The following is a 21,076-nucleotide window of genomic DNA, read 5'->3' as shown; positions in this document are numbered from 1 at the left end:
TAGCTCAATGTATCCATTTTTCCCTTCAATGTTAAGTGCTTTCTGTGATTTAAGAGATCTTTCCCAAGTCCTGAAGATGTTTCTCTGTATATTATTTTCTAAAAGTTTTTTTGTTTCACTTTTCACATTTAGATTTCCAGTTTATCTGGTATTGATCTTTAATAGTGGTAGTGGTCCAGACCCATTTTTTTCTCGTATGAATATATAATTGACCTAGTACCATTTACTGAAGAGAGCTTTTCCTCTGCATTTCAGTGTCACTTTTATCATAAATAACATGACTGTGTAAGTGGGTCAGTTTCACTAATCTCTATCCTTAGATGGTTTGCACCAACACCACCACCATGTCTTAGTTCTATAGCTTTATAATAGGTCTTTCTGTTAATAATGATAGTTTTATTGTTTCTTTTTTAGTTCTTATGTCTTACTCCTTATTCTTACCCTGATAACACTGGCTAGGACTTTGATTACAGTGTTAAATAGAAGTGACAATAACAAGTATCCTTCTCTAGCTCTCAGCCTTGGGGAAAGCTTACATTATTTCACCACTGACTGTGATGTTTGCTATAGGTTTTTTTGTAAATACCTTTTATTGGATTAATTACTGGCTATTCCTAATTGGCTAATAGTTTTTTTTATTATTATTATGACTAGATACTGAATTTTATTAGGTGCTTTTTCTGCATCTATCAACATAATCATATTAATTTTCACCCTTTTTTCTATTACTGTGGTTAATCGTTATTTGATTATTAAGCCATCTTTATGTTTCTGGCAGAGGTGGGGGGCACCCACTTTGTTGTGGTGTATTAGCTCTCTTTTTTAAAATCTATTACTGGATTTGATTTGCAGATACTTTGTTAAGGATTTTTGTAACTGTAGTCATGAGAGAGATTGGTTTGTACTACTCTTTCTTAAAATACACAGAGTTTTTAATATCAAGGTTTTGGTGGTCTCAAAAGGAATTGGGAAATACTTCCCTTTTCAATTCTCTGTAAGTATTTGTATAAATTGGTGTTACGTCTTCCTTGAATGTTTGAAGAATTTACTAATAAAGCCTCTTAGGCCAAGGTTTTCTTTGTGGAAAGAATTTTAAATCAGATTTAGTTTCTTTCATAAATACCAGACTCTTCATATTTTATGTTTCTTTTATCAGCTTTGATAGACTGTATTTTTTGAGGAATTTGTCCATTTAATATGGATTTTCAAATTTTGTATGTCTATAGTATCTGAAAGCGTACCCCTTGATATTGGTAATTAGATTCTCTCTATTTCTTCATTAGTCTCAGGATTTTCAATTTATAAGTATTTTTAAAGGACCAACCTCTAGCTTTTATTTCTGTTATACATTTGTGTATGATTTTGGTGATTTCTTCTATCTATATTATTTCCTTTTTCCTACTTTCTTTGGGTTTGAGTTGCTGTTGATTTCTAGCTTTACAGGTAGATTTTTTAAGATTTCAGTCTTCCTTTCTTTGCATCTAACACATTAAGTTACCATCTAAGCACTACTTTATCTGCATCCCACAAATTTTTGATATGTTCTATATTCATTATCATTCCATAAAAATATTTCCTAATTTCCATTTAAATTTCTCCTTTGATCATTCATTATTTAGAAGCATATTGTTTAGTTTCAGGCAGCAGGTGATTTTCTACTTATGTTTTTTTTTTTTTTTTTTTATCTTCCATTGTTAAAGAACATATTGTGAATGATTTCAATCTTTTGAATTTATCACGGCTTTCTTTATGACCACCTTATGATCGATTTGGTAAATATGCCACGTGCACTTGAAAAGAACGTGAATTCTAATGTCATTGGGTGCGGTGGTGTCCTATGTATATCACATCAAGTTTATTGTGTTCTCATCTTACTGATTTTTTGTTTTTGTCTGCTTATTGTATTAGCTACTGAGACGAGTATTAAAATTCCCACTATTATTTTGCATTTCTGTTTTTATTTCTGTCATTTTTTTCTTTATATATTTTGGAACTATGTTATTGAATATATATATATGCTTAGGATTGTTATATCTTCCTGTCAAATAGACACTTTTATTACTGTCTTAGTTCATTCAGGCTGCTATAACAAAATACCATGACTGAATGGCTTAAACTGTAAACATTTATTATTCATGGTTCTGGAGGCTGTGAAATCCAAGATCAAGGTGCCTGCAGATTCAATGTGGAAGGGGCAAGAGAGCTCTCTGGGTTCTCTTTTATAAGGACACTAATCCCATTCATGAAGGCTCTACCCTCATGACCTAATCACCTTCTGAAGGCCCAACCTCTTAATACTATTTCATTGAAGGTTAGGATTTCAACATACGAATTTTGGGGAGTCACAGGCATTCAGTCTATAGCAATCATTATGCAGTGTCTTTCTTTATCTCTGGTAACCATTCTCCCTTAAAGTCTACTTATGGTTTGAGTTTGCATAGTACATTTTTTCCCTTCCTCATTTCTCCAGCATCATCCACAGTGTACCCCTAGGTGGTCCCAACCTGGTTGAGAAAAGACAGCCTTCAAACCTGTGCTTGGTTCATGGTCTCCAGGTCTAGGCAGGGCTTGCCAGTACTTCATTCCTCTACTAGCCCCTAGGTTCCCTGTGTGTGCCTGCTTTGTACCTCCTTTGTTTGGGCCACAGTATGTCTGTATTCCTTTCCTTTTTGCCTTCACCTCTTTTCTTCTCCTACTCCAGCACATGTGGGGTCTCAGCCCCCAGGCTGTGAACTCCTTGAGGACAGGTGCCCAATAAATGTGGATGCTCTTGTGCCTCCCCCAATATCCTCTTGTTTGTGACCTTTCTGTGTCCTTAGATTTATCACCTCACTGTTAGTTTTTCCATATGACCTAAGTGTTTTATGTTCCTTATTCTCCTTGCCTTCTTTTGAAAAAATTTTGTTCCCTCTGTTAACTTATTAACTTATTAATTACACATATTTCTACTGTCTTTTAGCTGATACCCTGAAGAACGTTAAGCTTATTCTTGACTTATTATAGTCTAGTACAAACTAACTCCCTAACAAAATACACTTCTCCAACACTGCTAAAACATGAGAATAGTTTGACTCCATTTGGATTTTGTCAGGTGCTTGCTTTCTCTGCATCTATCCCCCCATCCTGCCTTCTAGGTTCTTATCCTGTATTTTAGGCCTACATATATTTTAAACTTCACAGATGTTACAGTTACCATTTTGTACAGTTGATATTAATTTATATTCACCCCCAAATTTACTTTTTTCCTTTATTTCCATTTTTCCATTTTTCATCTGCTTGAAGAATTCAGTTTATTCTCTCTCTTAGTGCCGGCCTGCTAATTCAGTCAGATTTTGTTGTGTTAAAATGCCTTTACTTTACCTTCATTTTTGAAGCATATTTACTAATATATAATTTTAGGTTACAGGAAATCATACAGTTGTCTTCTGGCTTCCATCATTTTTGTTCCCAACTGCAGTCTTATTTCTGTCCCTTTGAGGGGACTGTTGTCTTTTTTTTCCCTCTGGCTGCTCTTTAGATTTTCCTTTTGTCTTTGGTTTCAACGTTTTATCATGCTGTGCCTAAATATAGCTTTGATGGAATTCACCCTGCTTAGAGTTTACTGATTGATATCATTTATCAGTTGTGGAAAATTCTTAGTCATTATTTCTTTAAATATGGCTTCTTCATCATCCTCTCCTGTTTTTCTAGATTATAATTTCACAAACTCTTTTGAGTTTGTCCACATGTTTCTTATGTTTTTTTCCCCCCGTATTCTTCTGTTTTTTTTCCATTATGCTTTGGTTTGGATATTTATATTGATTTTTCTTCTAGTTCACTAATAATGTCTTCCTTTGTGTCCAGTATGCTTTTAGACACATCCATTGAATTCTTAATTTCAGACATTATATTTTTCAGTTCCACAATGCCTGTTATTTTTATGAGTTTCAATTCTCCATAGAAAGTCTCTATTTTTTAAAATAATTTTGTCTGTCTTTCCTGTGCTAACTCCAGGCTGAATCATCTGTGGGTCTGCTTCTGTTTTCTGTGTTTTCTCTTGGTTATTGGTCATACAGTCTTGCATCTTTTTTTTTTTTTTTTTTTTTTTTTTTTTTTTTTTTTTTTGCGGTAGGCGGGCCTCTCACTGTTGTGGCCTCTCCCCTTGCGGAGCACAGGCTCCGGAGCACAGGCTCAGCGGCCACGGCTCACGGGCCCAGCCGCTCCGCGGCATGTGGGATCCTCCCAGACCGGGGCACGAACCCGCGTCCCCTGCATCGGCAGGCGGACTCTCAACCACTGCGCCACCAGGGAAGCCCCTACAGTCTTGCATCTTTTATGTCTAGTAACTTTTTTATTATATGCTAGACATCGTGTATAGAATCCCAGAGGCTCCAGATGATTTTATCTTCCACTAGAGAGGATTTCCTCTTTCCACTTTTAGGCAGACAGGGTGGGCAACTGATTTCACCTAATCTGAGCTAAGTCAGATCTGGGTTGCAGTTTTGGTAAGACTCTATCTCTGATTTGCCCTGTTCCTAGGATGTGCCCTTCCAGGTGTTTCAGATTGAGAGCCTGGCAGGTATTTGTCTTGTCTACCCTAAAAGACTTTGGGAGATTCAGTTTTGCCTTTCAGAGGTTTCAGCTTAGCCCTTTAGCCTTCTGCCCCATGCAACTTCAAATTTTGGCAGACGTCTTGAGGGAGAGACTGGCCATGTGTTTGAGGCCCCTCAAGTCTCCAATTTTGTCACTCCAGCCCCGCGTGAATGCCAAAATCTCTGCTGGTTTCTCTGTCCCCCAGTAGGGGCCTTCTGCCAGGGGGCACGCCTGGATTCTCAACCTCTAGATGTGCCAAGAATTGGTAAGTGACCCCAGGTGAAAAGTGGCTGTAGGCATAAAATGACCATGCCCTCCAGGGCTTCCTCCTTGCCTATTTTGTTTCAGGCCCCTCCCTCTGGTGGGCCATTGTTTCCTAGTACCACAAGACTGGGAGATTTTACTACCTCTTTAGGCTCTCACATTGGCCTTGTGTTTGAGGCTGATTTTATCACTTAACCCCATGCACCCACTAAAAATTTTGCTGGTTACTCTTTCTCCCAGTAGTGACCTACCTTCTTCTTGGGTCCTCTGCTCATATGCTAATCAGCAAATGTCCCCAGACACTGAAACAGTTGCCATTCCATCAGCTTACCCCTGATTGATTCTCTCTCTCTGGAATTTTAGTCGATCTACTATACATTGTTTCTGTACTTTTCTGATGCCTTTAAAAATAAGGTTTTCAAAATTTATTTGGCTTTTTCAAGTTGTTGTTACCAGAAACATTGACCTGCAACATCCTACTGCATCCTACCCAGAAGCAGAAATTTGAGTGATAACATATTCCACTTAGAAAATTTCTAAATGAAATTACTTTTTTGTCTTTGGCTCTCATTTTTTTCTTTCTGTGTTTTTAGTCCTTGTTAGGGAAAAAAAGAAAGATACCTCACCCTATTTTAGTGCATTAGTAAATGCAGTATTTACTCTCAGAGTGTAGTCTGCTATTATCTGGCTTTTTCTTTTTCCTTGAAGTGCCTTTGTTAACAAAGACAAATAATCATGGATCACTAGGATTAGCTAATCTGTAAATTCAATGTTTATTGTTGAGTATATTGTTATGGGAACAATTAATTATAACATTGATTTTCTTCCATGCATGTAGTTTCAGATGATAATGAAGACACTGATGGTGTTGGTGTTCATGAAATAACAAGCCGAGATAGTCCAGTTTATCCCAAATGTTTGCTTGATGATGACCTTGTCCTGGGAGTTTACATTCACCGAACTGATCGACTTAAGTCAGATTTTATGATTTCTCACCCGATGGTAAAAATTCATGTGGTTGATGAGAATACTGGTCAATATGTCAAGAAAGATGACAGGTAATTTTTTTAATTACACAGCCAACCCTTGAAATTGAAACTGTCTACCGTAGAAGTTTCTTTTCTGCCATTGACAGTCAATGGGAATAGAGCTATAGATTTGTATTAGAGAATGGTATACTAATTGTAGGTGTTCATCAACCATTGATATCGATCAGTATGTTTTATAGAAGAAATGGAGAACATGTGTTAATTCAGTAATTTATTTATTTATTTATTTATTTTTGCGGTACGCGGGCCTCTCACTGTTGTGGCCTCTCCTGTTGCGGAGCACAGGCTCCGGACGTGCAGGCTCAGTGGCCATGGCTCACGGGCCCAGCCACTCCGCGGCATGTGGGATCTTCCCGGACTGGGGCATGAACCCGTGTGCCCTTCATCGGCAGGCGGACTCTCAACCACTGCGCCACCAGGGAAGCCCCAGTAATTCATTTTAAGTGAAGGGGAGTTGAGAGAGTTTCTCCCAAGCTTAACTTTCATTGTATGGCATTTAACTTGCATTGTAAATCATCTTATGTGGCGCTGCTTTAATTGTCTCTAACCTCATTTTTTTCTTTTGAAGTTAATATGTTATCTGTGCCTCAGATAAGACAAATGTCTTGAATTTAATTTTTCCTAATATTAATTCTATAGCTAATACGTGTTTGAAGGCCCAAATTGAAAGTATAATATTGATAAAAGAAATGACAGTACTAGAATTCAAAAAAAAATTATTTGTTTGGAAAAATGGCATGCCTGGGAAACTTGAAAATTATCAGAAAGGTTATTCACTTATTCATTTGTCTTGGAGCATACAAAGAAAATATGACACACCTCAAACTACTTACAATACTGTTGTGATCATTTTGTTATTTAAATCTAATGTACTAATTTATCACAAACTCATTTAAGATTCTGAAGGTGTTACTTAATTCCAGCTTTGTATGCCAAAGGTGTAATCACACCTCTCACTTTATGTGTAAATAATAAAATAATTCTATGAAACTGACTGATAGTATGTAAATACAAGATGAAACTAAGATACTACTACTTTTATGTCACATAAAATTTGTAGTTTTCTAGATAGATATAATTTTTTTCCTTATGTATCATGGCTATTTATTATTTTTGGTCACCTCACCTTGAACACTCTATTTTTATTTTTTTCTTGCTTTAAAATTATAAAGAACTGTGTTAATGGAAGTATCTTTTTTGAACAGTGAACGGCCTGTTTCATCTTACTATGAAAAAGAGAATGTGGATTATATTCTTCCTATTATGACCCAGCCATATGACTTTAAACAGTTAAAATCAAGACTTCCAGAGTGGGAAGAACAAATTATATTTAATGAAAACTTTCCCTATTTGCTTCGAGATTTTGATGAGAGTCCTAAAGTCATCCTGTTCTTTGAGGTATGAATTGAATAGAGCAATTTAAACTAAATTTTAGTTAATATTTTAATAGCACAAATATAAGCTATTATTTTAGTAGATCAATAATACAACAAAGTAGTGTGAGAATTTGACCTCTAGGAATAAAGTATTTGTAATGTGCTATGGAGATACAAGTAATCGTGTCTTTGCTGAGCCTTTACTAGTACAAGTAGTTAGCCATTTGATTTACTCTGTATTATTTAATCCTACAACAATGCTATGACTATTCACTGAATTGATGAATCTAGTCTATGTCTAAGCGGTCTTCCATTTTTAACCCTTTTCACAAAGAGTAAACTCATTTAGCTGTATCAGACTTCCTAAGATTTTGTATACTACTAGGAGAAATAAAGAAGAAAATACACAGATTGCTTGACTAATACAATGTATTATATAACCAAAATGAAGTAGAACTTCTTAGATGTCAAGGGTTAGTGGAGGGTCATAGCAGTCAGGGAAAGCTTTATGGAGTACAGCGCCTGTGAGCTGACTTTTTTTGAAGAATTAAATTTATTTAAACTAAAAAAACCCAAAACCAGTTCATGTATTTCTCTTAACCCCCACCCCCACCCCCAGCAACCATAATCTATTCTTGTATTTATGATCTTGGTTAGTTTATTTGTTTGTTTAGATTCCACATATTAGAGAGATCATACAGTATTTGTCTTTCTCTGACGTATTTTACTCAGCATAATGCCCTTGGGATCCATCCATGTTGTCACAAATGGCAAAATATCATTATTTTTTATGGCTTAATAATATTCCATTTTGTGTGTTTGTGTGTGTGTGTGTGTGTATACCACAATTTCTTTATGCATTCATTCATCAGTGGACATGTAAGTTGTTTCCACATCTGTATTGTAAATAATGCTGCAATGAACAATTTTGCATTAGGGTTTTTGTGGGTTTTTTGGATAAATGCCTAGAAGTGAAATTGCTGGATCATGTGGTAGTTCTATTTTTGATTTTTTGAGGAACCTCCATATTGTTTTCCACAGTGGCCTCACCAGTTTACATGCCTACCAGCAGTGCATGAGGGTTCTCTTTTCTTCACATCCTTGCCAACACTCGTTCTAATCTTTTTGATGATAGCCATTCTAACAGGAGTGAGGTGACATCCCATTGTGGTTTTGACTTGCATCTTTCTGATGATGTTTGATGTAGAGCATCTTTTCACATACCTGTTGGCCAGATGTCTTCTTTAGAAAAAAGTCTCTTCATATCTTCAGCCCACTTTTTAATCCGATTATTTTTTTACTATTGAGTTGTAAGAGTTTTTTACATAGTTTGGATATTAGCTGACTTATTATTTCTAATTTTTTACTGCAAAGGAAATGAAGGCTTGAAGTATAAAGTGATTATCCCAGGGTTACTCCAGTTTTAGGTGAAGGTAATTAGTATTTAAAGATAATTTGAATCTAAAATACCACGTTTCTTTTCCCTTCTTCATGTTATCTCTCCATAAGCAAAGGAAAGGAGAGAAAGCCTCTCCTCCAGTTTAAGCAAGATGGGGAATTTTAGCATGGGAAAGGCAAGGCATGACCAGAGCCAATAACTTATTTTGTAGAGTCACTTGTTTTTATGATCCTTAACTTTCAGACGATCTAGTGTGTTTATGGTATGAATACTCCACCATTTACAATTGTGATTATGTTGTATGATTTGTACAAAGCCACGCTTTTTTTTTTTTTTTTTTGCGGTACGCGGGCCTGTCACTGTTGTGGCCTCTCCCGTTGCGGAGCACAGGCTCCGGATGCGCAGGCTCAGCGGCCATGGCTCACGGGCCCAGCCGCTCCGCAGCATATGGGATCCTCCCGGACCGGGGCACGAACCCGTATCCCCTGCATCGGCAGGCGGACTCTCAACCACTGCGCCACCAGGGAGGCCCCAAAGCCACGCTTTTTAAAAAAATGATATAATTTGTATATAAAGGTACTGTTTCTTTGTCATAGAAATTTGTCCTCTGTTATCGTAATATTCTTTTATACTCATTTTAATAATATGAGATTTAAGAAAGATAGGTTGTTGGATTATAAACACTTTTGGTTGACTCTTAAGGTTTGACATAAAATGTTATTGTCTACAAAACTAATTTTTGATTTCAACTTTTTAACGGTGTATTGAGGACAACTCAATAATATCTATCAGAAGTTCTTAAAGCTATTATTCCATTTTCAGGTATTTCACCTAAGGGAAAAATGACAAATGAACAAAGATGTGTGTGTAAGGATATTTATTTAAGCACTGTTTATAATAGCAGAAATTTTAAGGAAACATCTCCTCAGTTAGCAAGAGGTTTGGTTAAATAAATTATGGTTTTTATTAAATTTATGATATTTCTAATACAGAAGAATACTAGGCAGCCATTAACATGATGGTCTACATATGTATGTATTGACTCAAGCTATCCACTACATATTATGTGAAAATAGTTTGCAAATAGCATTGGAACACACAAAAAGGTTTAGATACCTATAAACTAGATGTTAATGTTGATCAGCTATGGGTCTGGATTATAAGTTTTTACTTTGTTATATATTTTTCTTATACTGTCATCATATTTTTCACTGAGAATGTATTACATTGAAGACAAGTTTAAGTATATAAAGAAGAGGAATAAATAGAGTGCATATTATTTTTTAAGCAGTCCTCTATAAAGATTTGTTATCTCAGCTGAGCTTTTGATAAGCACCAGTAAGTGGTAGTCTCTGACATGTACCTAGAATATATGTAGTCTCTGTGGCAGGTTGTTGCAAATCCATGAGCTTTAATATCCAGTCAGGATAGAGATATGAAAGAAGTTCTCTTGAGAAGCCTAATGACAGCATATATCCAAAGAGAAAATACCCAATTTCAGGAAGCTGATCCAAGGAAAAACCCACAGATTAAGGCCATGAGTTTTTTAAACAAACAATTCTTTGAAGTCTGCGCTCATACATTAAAAAAAGAGCAAAGCTTAAGAATTTTGTGCCTGGTATATTTTTGCCAGGACTATATTTGAGGTAATTAATGCTTTGTCTTGAATTTTAAATAAATCTTAAAGATTTATTGATAAAAGATAAAGTGGTAAAAAAATAGACCTTACTAACTGGATGAGTTAACTCAAAAGTGAGTGAGATGAGATAAAAATGTTTTTCTTCCCTCTAAGGGAGGATTTTTCAAATTTTAATAATATATTATTAGGAAATATTAAATTTTAGGTAGCCTAGTATACTGTGAAGTAATTTTTTATGCTTATTTACAGATTCTTGATTTCTTAAGCATGGAAGAAATTAAGAACAACTTTGAAATTCGACACCAAGAATGTGGCTTCCGGAAAATCGCCTGGGCATTTCTCAAGGTATGTTTTTCATCCATTTTAAACAATGTTTAAAATAATCTTCAAATCTGATGCGCTACTTTTTTCCAAGTCAGTTTGGTTTCATATAAGGAGTTATGATAAGGAGGTAAGATTGCCATGGTAAAGAGTTATTAATTCAAGCTCAGGTGATGCTCATTGAGATTCTTAAATATTTATTGAGTGCTTAGTGTGTGCCAGGTACACTATTTGGCTCTAAGGATCCAGCACAGAGAAAGACACACACAGCCCTGACCTCATTTATTCAACTCAACAAATTATTTATTATTTATGTGCCAGCCACTGTTCTAGTCAGTGAACAAAGAAGATAAACTCCTTGACCTCATGGCCTTCATATTTTAGCAAGAAAAACAGACATAAAACAATTGATTATACAACTTAGCATTTATTACAATTTTTATAAGTACTCTCAAGTTGGATGGGGTAGATGATGAAAACATCCTGCAGGGTCAGGAAAAGGTCTCCTATAGAAGAGACATTGAACCTGAGCATGAGCTGGATGGCAGTAGTGGGGAAGAGAGGGTTCTAGTTAGAGGCTATAGGCTATGCAAAGACCCTGATGTTGGAAGGAGCAAGGAATACCTAGATAACCACAAGAAGGCCACTAAGATTGGAGGACAGAGACTGAAGGGGAAATGGTGCCTGAAGAGCTTGCTGAGGTAGACAGGACCTTGATAATACAAGGTCTTTGAGCCATTATAGCAACAGGGCACCATTATAAACTTTAAAGAGTAATGGGAAGACATTTAAGGATTTTAAACAAAAGGATGAAACAATCTGATTTATTTGTTAGAAAGATTATTTTGCTGAGTGGAGAACGGATTAGAGAGGGTACAAATGTATGTACTGGAAATCAAGGTAGAAAATTCTTGCTGTAGTCTAGGCATAAAATGATGGTGTCTTGACTAGGATGTTTCAGCAGAGATGAAAGACGTGGATAGATTAATGTTTAAAAAGGGGGACACTTTACTTACATAATTCTTTTATTTCTGACTTTAAACCTAAATTTGAGTTTTAAAATGTCTTGAGTAATTAACCTGTTTTGTATTATCTTATAAAACTTTTCCATTTGTGCATCCATCCATTCAACAGATATTTACTATTTGAAATGTAAATGGTAAATAGTCTCTGAAAATAGTCTATGAAATGCCAGGCACTCTGCTAAATATAGGGCATTCATAGATAAATTAGACATTGTTATTGCCCTCCAGTTCAGTTTCTGTGTAAACGTATTACCTATATGATTATGTGCTATGGAGTAGATGCTGTGAAAACCCAAATGGGGCACTTAATCCACGTTGGGGGTTAGAGGCTTTAGGAGAGGTGCAGCCTGCTTGCTGAATGGCAGTCCGATAGGCTGAACAATCACTTAGTCCATTGTACCTTCTAAAATCTCCCTTCTATAACCTGTTATATCTTTTTCTAGACCCCCTCTCATACTAAATAAAAAAGAAAAAGGCAAAAATAAAAACAAACAAACAAAAAAAAAACGCAAAAAAGGTCACTTTCACATAGTAAACATTGCCATCTTGTGGTCTTATTAGAAACTTTTCATTCCTTTTATGCTATGGTTTGTGCATAACTGCAGTATTTACTGAAAACTGCACTTGGGAAACAACGTATTTCACAGCATTTTAACCTTTGTGTCATATTAATTTTTATTTATCCACTTTATGCCATTGATATAAATGGCAGTCAGGAATAAAGAGTACATTATTCTATGTGTATCCTCTATTAGAACACATATCCCTTTCATTAGACTGTAAGCTTTTCAAGTCACTGGTGATTCTTTTTGGCCAATTTGTTGGACATATTTTAGTCCTTATTTTACCAGATCTCTTTGCATTTAATATATCACTCTTCAAACTCTCTATTTTATAATATCATCACTCTCCGCATATTAATGGCACATAGAAGGTGCTCCGTGAATATCTATCGAGAAAGTGGCATGAATCAAATTAAAATGCGAATGTTTTAGAACCTATACCATTGGTTCCAGGACTGTCCTAGATAACTGTAAAGTTATCAGAGTGGTCCAAATGAACCCCAAAGGACCTTCGTCCAGATTTAAATGAGACTTTATCCTAATTCTCAGGTAGAGGCACTTTTGATTCTTTTAGCACATATATATGACTAATCTTTTAAACTAAAAAATAATAAAGCCTTATTTATTCAAGTTCCACTTTGTATGTTTTGTAATCATAATGGCAGGATCTTGGCTGAATCTTAGTGGTTTACTCATACTAAGCAGCATACTAGTATAAACTAAATTGCCTGGTGAATATGAATACAATATATGGAGAGTATGATTTAGAATCTGGGGAATAAATATCTTCTGAAAATGATATTATTCCCTTATGATAAGCTTCAGGCAGATAGTAGTACAGTTTATGAAGGGAATCTCGACTGCTTAATATTTAATGACTGAACATCTCAATTGCTCAGTTTGAAACTTGTTTTTTTACCCCTCTGTATCATAACATCACCTCTCAGCTTACAACCTCCACTGACTTTACATCTTCCCCTAAGAGGGGTAGGGAAAAGATGAGCTATATTTTTTGCCAACTCTCTTTCTTTATTGATGCCTCATTCCTGAACACACTGCAATCTGGCTTTTGTCTCAGCTACTAAAGCTTCTCCAAACATATCACTATGACTTCTATTTACCAAATTATTGAACATTTTCTAGTTCTTCTTTTATCACACCTATCTGCATGTTATCACTCTCTTGAAACTCTTGTTACCTTGGTTTTCTTGACACCATCCTTTCCTGATTTTCCTTATCCCATTCCTTCAGTTCCTTCAGTTTCCTTCCTGGTCTACCACCTATCTCTTTAATATCAATCCTACTCATGATTCCATCTTTAATCCACTTTTCTTAGACCCACTTTTCTTGTGTGTGCCTCAGAATTCAGACATTTCAACTTGGGTGACCCATAGATATCTGACTCCCCCAAACTGAACATCTTCCCTAGATCTCTTACCTTTTCCACATCTGCTGCTTCAGTTGGTAGCACCACCATCTGTCCAGTCTCCCAGATTTACAGCCTTAGAACTGCCCTATCTATTTTGGTAGCCACAGGTCATATGTGGCCATTTGAATTCAGATTAATTAGCTAAAATTAAATATAATTAAAAATTAATTTCCACAGTTGCACTAGCCACACTTCAAGTGCTCGATAGCCATGTGTGACTAATGGATACTGTTTTGCATGGCACAAATAGAGATCATGCCCATCACCACAGAAAGTTCTGTTGGATAGCACTACCTTAGAGTCTTTCTTGATTCTTCTCGTTTTTACTTTCCAAGTTGCTTGAGCCAGTAACAGTTATTAAATATTCCCTGTACTCGGTCCCTTCCTACTCTTGGAGTTTGTCAGCTCCACCTGCCTAAACTGCTGCAAAAGCTCCCAACTGTCTCTACTAATTTGTAAAGGACACAAAAGTTAGCAAAGGTATTTTCTACTTGAGTCATAGTCTAGTGAAAGAGGACCTATTTTGAGTTGGTGAGATTATTTTTCTCATAAGAATCTCCATATATGTAGCTGAAACATACGTTGTCTTGTTTAATAGTTTTTCTTAATTAAATAGACCTTTTTAAGAAGGTAGACTAAAATATTTTAAAAATGTAATAAGGGGCTCAAACAAGTTTAAGTATCTTAATTACTTTTTAAAAATAATTTTGACTTTTTAAAAATTTACACGTCATGAAACTTTACCACTAAAAATACTGATGCTGAACAAATGGGAAATTTGTTTCTGTGTTTAAATAATATGCATTTTAATCTTTATTACAAACAATATTATTACAAACAAATGTGTATTGATCACCTCCTTTGAACAAAGCAGCACCCAGCACAGTAATGTAAATGCTTTACCAACAGTCTGAAGTTGGATAGGGGAAAAGACAGCCTTTGGGAAGATATTTTAAGTCATTTGGGCTATCTTGTCAAAATGACCTGGAACTGTGCTTGACCAACTGTGTCAGTGTTCTTTCCTCTGCTTTACAAATCTAAAGAATTTCAGCATGCCATGTTAATCTTTATAAAATGAGTTTTTGACTATATACTATTGCTTTATTGGATGTATTTTCAATGAAGGTAACATTTTATTTGAATTCTTATTTTAAGCTTCTAGGAGCCAATGGAAATGTAAACATCAATTCAAAACTTCGCTTGCAGCTGTATTACCCACCCACAAAGCCTCGATCCCAATCAAATGTCATCGAGGTTTTTGAGTGGTGGTTAAAATGTCCAAGAAATCCTTATCCATCAACGTTGTATGTAACAGTAAGAGGATTAAAAGTTCCAGAAAGTGTAAGTTAATAGCACATGCAAAAAATATATCTTCCATTGTTGAGATTAAATGGTGACATGTTTCTATTTCTAAAAAAGTAAAGTCTTTAGAATTATTTTAATAGACTTCTGAAATAGAAAGGGACCTTCAGAGATTATATATTAAGCCTGTAATAGCTGATACTTACAAGATACTTAAATGAATTTTAAGTACTAAGTATAGATTTCAGTTTTAGGAAAAAATATATTTTTAAAATAATACTGATCCTTAAAAATTAAAGATAAGAGAATGATTTAAAGTGGGAGTTGACAAATATTTTCCATAAAGGACCAGACAGTAAATAGTTTAGGCTTTGCAGGCTATACACTCTCTGTTGCAGCCACTCAACCTTGCCTTTGTAACGTGAAAGTAGCTGCATAGACATTTGTGGGTGATAACTAAACAAATGGGTTTGGATGTGTTCAAATAAAACTTTATTTACAAAAACATCATCAGGCTACATTTGACCCAGACCATAGCTTGCAGACCCATGAATTACAGGCACATTTTTTTACAATATTATTTAAATAATCAATAAGTAATATTTCTACTTCTGTTTTATATAGGTTAAAATTATGAATATCTTAGCAAAGCATTTGTCCTAAAATGAGGTGAAACTTTTGCTTTTGTCTCATTGCTATAAGACATTTCAGGCCAGTTGCATATTCTGTAGTTGATTTTATAAAATGTGACCATAGGGTTGGTTTCATTGGTTTGAGTGTAGTTAAAACTATTTTAAGAAATGGAGGATTTAAAAAACTTTAGATCTTTATGTTATCAGTTTCGTGATCCTAAAGCCAGAGATACCATAGTACAATGTCACAGCCATAATGTAACATCTGGTAGGTACTGGTGAAGAGGTGGAAACAAAGGGACAGAGTTACTAAAACTATTTTATGTAACTATTGGAGTTCTGTTTTATTCCTTCCCACTTTAAGGCTTTGGGGTTTAGGACTGTAATTTCAAGCAAGCTTTATTTTATTTAGAATAGTGTACAAATAAAAGTAGAATTTTTTTCTGGATTACATTTTGAAAACATTTTCATATTATAATGTTTGTTTCAATATTTTAAAAACCATATTTGCTAGAAAAGATAAAAAGATTAACGTGACATATGCATTTTCTCATTTTCTATACATATTTAGATAAAGCCATCTTACCGTTCTATGATGGCTCTTCAGGAAGAAAAGGGTAAACCATTGTATTGTGAACAACACCATGAGGCACGTTCAGTAGACACAGAACCTGGATTAGAAGATTCAAAGGAAGTGGTGAAGTGGACACGACTGCCTGGGCAGGTGAAGTGGTCTCTGGCACTGGATTCATTTAGATATTTACTCATTTACCTTAAAAACGCCAGCAGCTCCTATGGTAACTGGCTTCCTACTTAAAACTCTCAGATTATCCTTGTTTTTAACCATGATCTTGTCTTTCTATTAATTCATTTGGTAAATAGTAATAGAGTGCCTATCATGTGCATAAAGGCACTATCTTAAGTTCTTTAGTGACCTGGGGAGTTTTATTAGTTTGTCAGAGCTGCCATAAAAATATGTCACAGACTGGGCCTCTTAAACAACAGAAATTTACTTTCTCATAATTCTGGAGGCTGGAAGTCCCAAGATTAAGTGTTGGCAGCATTGATTTACTCTGAGGCCTTTCTCATTGGCTGGCAGATAGCTGCCATCTTGCTGCTTCTTCATGGTCTTTTCTCTGTGTGTGTGCATCACTGGTGTCTCTTCTTCTTATTATCAGATTAGGGCTGTACCCTAGCAACCTGATTTTAACTTAATCAGCTCTTTATAGACCTTATATCCAAATACTGTTACATTCTGAGGTACTGGGGTTAGGGTTTCAACATATGAATTTGGAGGGACACAGTTCAGCCTGTAAATCCACAATTTATGGATTCGTGGACTTTTTTTCAGCTCCTGGCTTCTTCCTGAGTCACCTTTTGATAGAGATAGGTATATGTATATACCTTTACCACAAGTTGAGCTGTATTTAAGCTTTTTCTGAAGTTCTCTTACTTGGTTAGCATATTTTGTAGTGGCAAGAAGCATTACTGATAAAGTTTTGCAAATCTCTTGTTTCCATAAAGAGTGGAGTGGTTCATTTTATATACTCAGTATATACAAAGAATGACTATTTTCCTAGACCTTTTCACATTTTGTTTTGCATGATATCTGACTTTTTGAGGCTAATTTTACAGATACATCTTAAAATCAATTTTAAATACTTCAGACATAATAATATGGAGAGAATAATACTTAGACTGTGGCCTTGGGTACCTTTCACGTCAGTTGGGGACATGGGAAGTGGTTACAATGTTGTTCACTGTCAGGTATGCTGCAAAGAAGTCTTGAGGAAATAAAACTATAAAAATAATTGTTTAGATCAGCAGTTCTCAAAGTGTAATTTGGGGACTGCTGGGAGTCCTGAGATACTTTCAAGGGGTCTGTTGAAGTCGGTCTATTTTCATAATAAGATCATAATGATTCTAATGATTCCATAATGATTTAGTTTTTCTTTTTGACTTTCATTCTCTCACAAGTATACACTGGAGTTTTCCAGAGACTAAATGATACATGGTATCACAAGAGGGTGAATGCAGAAGCAGTTATGAAATTCCAGCTATCTTTTATTAAGCCAGATGTTAAAAAGATTTTCAAAAATACAGAACAATCCCATTTTATATAGTTATTTTTCATAAAAAGAAATTATTTATGTTAACATTTAATGGGTTTGTTCTGTTGTTTTTTAAATGATTAACAAATATTTTTTAAATTTCTCAATTTTAATTTCTAATATAATAAATATCTGTTTATATAACCACATAAACAAAAGCTTTTTGGAGTCCTCAAAATATTTTAAGACTGTAAAGCACCCTGAAACTAAAACAGTTTGAGAATTGCAGTTATGTAGAAGGTGAGCTGGAGTGGTGGAAGAAGGGTTCATTCAACAGGTTGGTGGAGCTTGAGATAGACTTTAAAGCATGGCCAAGTTAGGAGTGGGTGAAGAGGACAGGGAGGAATATTTCATATTGTGGCAATGTTGTAAATAAATGGGAATGCACCTGTTGTATTCCTCAGGCACTCAAAACTTGGCTGGCTGGAAACCCAAGTTTGTGTAAGAGGTAAAAGTGGTGTGATAGATTAGGCCCACATTGTGGAGCGGCTCAAATGGTAGGTAGCCTAATATTTGATTGTGTGGGATTGAGACATAATGGGAGGTTTCAGGTAGGGAGGAAGCATGATAACAATTGTATTTTAGGACAGGTTAACGCTGGCGATGGCAGGTAGATCTTGAGGTAGGATACATCAGAATGAGAGAAAGGTAGCCGTTGCAGTCATTGATGTGTGAGGTGAGAAGGGTCCAACCTTGGGGTATTGGTGGCAAAAGTGAGAAGTAAGAGGTAACTACAAAAGAAAAGACCTAGTGTGAGTTAGTGACTGACAAGGTAGTAAAGAAGGGGGGAAAAGAGTTGAAAATGTTGAGGATCTTTATTGCTGTTATTAAACGTTCATCAAGTGCCTCTTCTGAGTACAGTGTCAAACTCTGGGAATACAAAGAAAATGACGGTGTCGTTAGTATTTTGGCTTAAGTGATGAGGCACAGAGTTTTCCTTAACTACATCTCCTCCTCTAAGAGCAGCAGCAAGTGGTTATGAAACTTCCTAACTTTTCCTTCAATTTTTGTCCTCTTTTTATCCCCCTTTCCGTTTTCTGTATCATCCCAATAGAGAATGGAGGGAAAATGGTGTCTGGTACATTATTGGCACCTAATAAATGTCTGTTGGATTTTTCGCCTTTCTAGTAGCTGCTCATAATGTTGCCTCTTCATAATGCTGCTAAATCTTGATGCTACTTGTGAAAAACCTGGTACCAATCTAGAAAGCGGGCCGTTGAACCAATAGTCTTTGCCTAGGCCCGTTAAGCTGGGCTTAAACCTCTGAATAATCCTTATTAGCTATATATAGTAATAATAATTACAGGTTTACTGTGATGAATATATAAAAAGACATTTGTAATAAAGTGCCACATTCTTAGCATATAGTAAGGGGCCATTATATGTTCAGTTGAACTTTTTGAATACTAAGAAAGAAACACAGGAACTAAGGCTCACAAAAGTTTGAAAGAGAGAATTAGGACAAATAAAAGTAGTATTTCCTACAGCAGATAATAATGCACAGAAAGTTTTGGTTTCATCTGGTAATAAGGAATGAAACATAAATATTATGAAGGAATTTTAATAAAATTAGTGAATGAGAAATCAATAGGAGGTGATTGATTTACTTTGAAAGTACATTTTGGAAGACAGTACAAATAATGGTTATTTTAAGAGAGAAAAAAAGAAAGAATGAATATTCATACATCATGGACTTCAGCTAGGCCTACATGGCATTTATAGACTCAGAACAAGTTTATGGTTCAGCAAAAATCACTTATTAGTTGCTGTCATGAAATAAGGGTGGTGTGACATACATTCATTTTTGTGGCTGTATAAAAATAACGTGGTAGTGACAGCTTTAGAGTATCAGATATTGAAGTTTTCTATTCATATTTTGGGTGAATAGTGCTAGTTAGGCATGGAGTATAAATTCACTTAATTTTCTGGAGAATTGAAACTGATTCTCTGCTTTGAAAGTAATTTACTATGGTTTTCCATCATTCTGCTTACTTGCTTTCTTCTTCCTCTGCATCACAGTAAAGGGACTTTTTAAAAAACCAGAAACTGCAACAGCTACAATAATTGAAGTTAACAGCTGGCTTTCATATTTTAATGTTTCTTCATCTATATTGGAAAAATGTATGTTTTTCAGGCTTTCCGTATCCCAAACAAGCACCTCTTCTCACTAAATGCAGGAGAGCGAGGATGTTTTTGTCTTGCTTTCTCCCACAATGGAAGAATATTAGCAGCAGCCTGTGCCAGCCGGGATGGGTATCCAATTATTTGTGAGTAATAATCCTTCTGTTTAAGCTGATTGTAGTCTATACGGAGGATGGTTTTTGGTTCTTAAAATTCATTGAAATCTTAATTTGAGTCATCCACCAGTACTACTAAATTAAAATAGATTTCCTCAAGTAAAGTAACGATTCTTTTATAATAATTTTGCACTTTGCTATACAATGTAGGTCCAGAAATAGAATGAAAATGATCAAATGAAGGAAGATAAATTTATTTTTTAAACTTTCAGGAGGTATTTTTTAAGCATTTTCTACTTTAAATATAGAAATTTTGCAACATGAAGGATTAATAAATCTCTTGACGAATTTTAATCCAATTTTAGTCAGTTGATAGTAGTGATAATTTGATTATGAAAGCCCTCAAATTTGTTATGTGCAACTAAGACCTGGCACAGCCAAATAAATAAATAAATACTTTTTAAAAAGAAAGAAAGAAAAACTTGGATTTAGATATACTTACTGCTTAAATCTCAAAAAACAAAAGAAGAATCTGTCGTTGTTTTTTGACTATGGTGTGTCTACTAGGAATTCATTTAGCTTATAGGATGTGCAGATTGATGTTTTTCACAAGTTTGGGAAGTTTTTCATCTTTATTTCTTCGAATGTTCTTTCTACCCCTTTCTATTTCTTCTCTTCTTCTGGGACTCCCATCATTTCTATATTGGTACACTTGATGGCGTCCTACAGGTCTCTGCACCTTTATTCATTTTCCTTCATTTTTTTTCTTTCTGCCCCTCTGACTGCATAATCTCAATTGACCTGTCTTCAAGTTTACTGATTATTCTGACAGTTCATATCTGCTGTTGAGCCCCTCTAGTGAATTGTTTATTTCAGTTACTGTACTTTTCAACTCTAGAATTTCTGCTTGGTCTTTTTTTATATTCTCTATTAAGTGGTAAGAAATAATTCTCACACCTTCGTTCTTTAGATGTGGTTTTCTTTATATCTTTGAACATATTTATACAAGTGAATTTAAAGTCTTTATCTAGGAAACCAGTGTCATAGACAGTTTCTGTTGACTGCTTTTTTTTCCTGTGTGTGGCCATACTTTACTATTTTGGGGTTTTTTTAGGGGTGTGTCTCCCTAGAAAATTAGAAATTTTAAATATTACAAT

General features: G+C 35.2%; 1 protein-coding gene across 1 annotated transcript in view; it reads left to right on the top strand.

Annotated features, from left to right (window-relative positions):
- AHI1 (Abelson helper integration site 1) overlaps positions 1–21,076 on the top strand; it is a gene marked incomplete at its 3' end in the record, with an annotated part of 214,518 nt that overhangs the window by 24,173 nt on the left and 169,269 nt on the right. Inside the window, 7 exon segments of the mRNA XM_079716741.1 lie at positions 4,733–4,837; positions 5,675–5,894; positions 7,091–7,283; positions 10,549–10,644; positions 14,793–14,978; positions 16,143–16,295; positions 19,817–19,949. Coding sequence (XP_079572867.1) covers positions 4,733–4,837; positions 5,675–5,894; positions 7,091–7,283; positions 10,549–10,644; positions 14,793–14,978; positions 16,143–16,295; positions 19,817–19,949 — 1,086 coding nt within the window.

This window comes from Hyperoodon ampullatus (assembly GCF_949752795.1).
Source record: "Hyperoodon ampullatus genome assembly, chromosome: 12".
In the NCBI taxonomy this organism is placed as follows: Eukaryota; Metazoa; Chordata; class Mammalia; order Artiodactyla; family Ziphiidae; genus Hyperoodon; species Hyperoodon ampullatus.
This window is presented reverse-complemented; position numbering and strand designations above follow the sequence as displayed.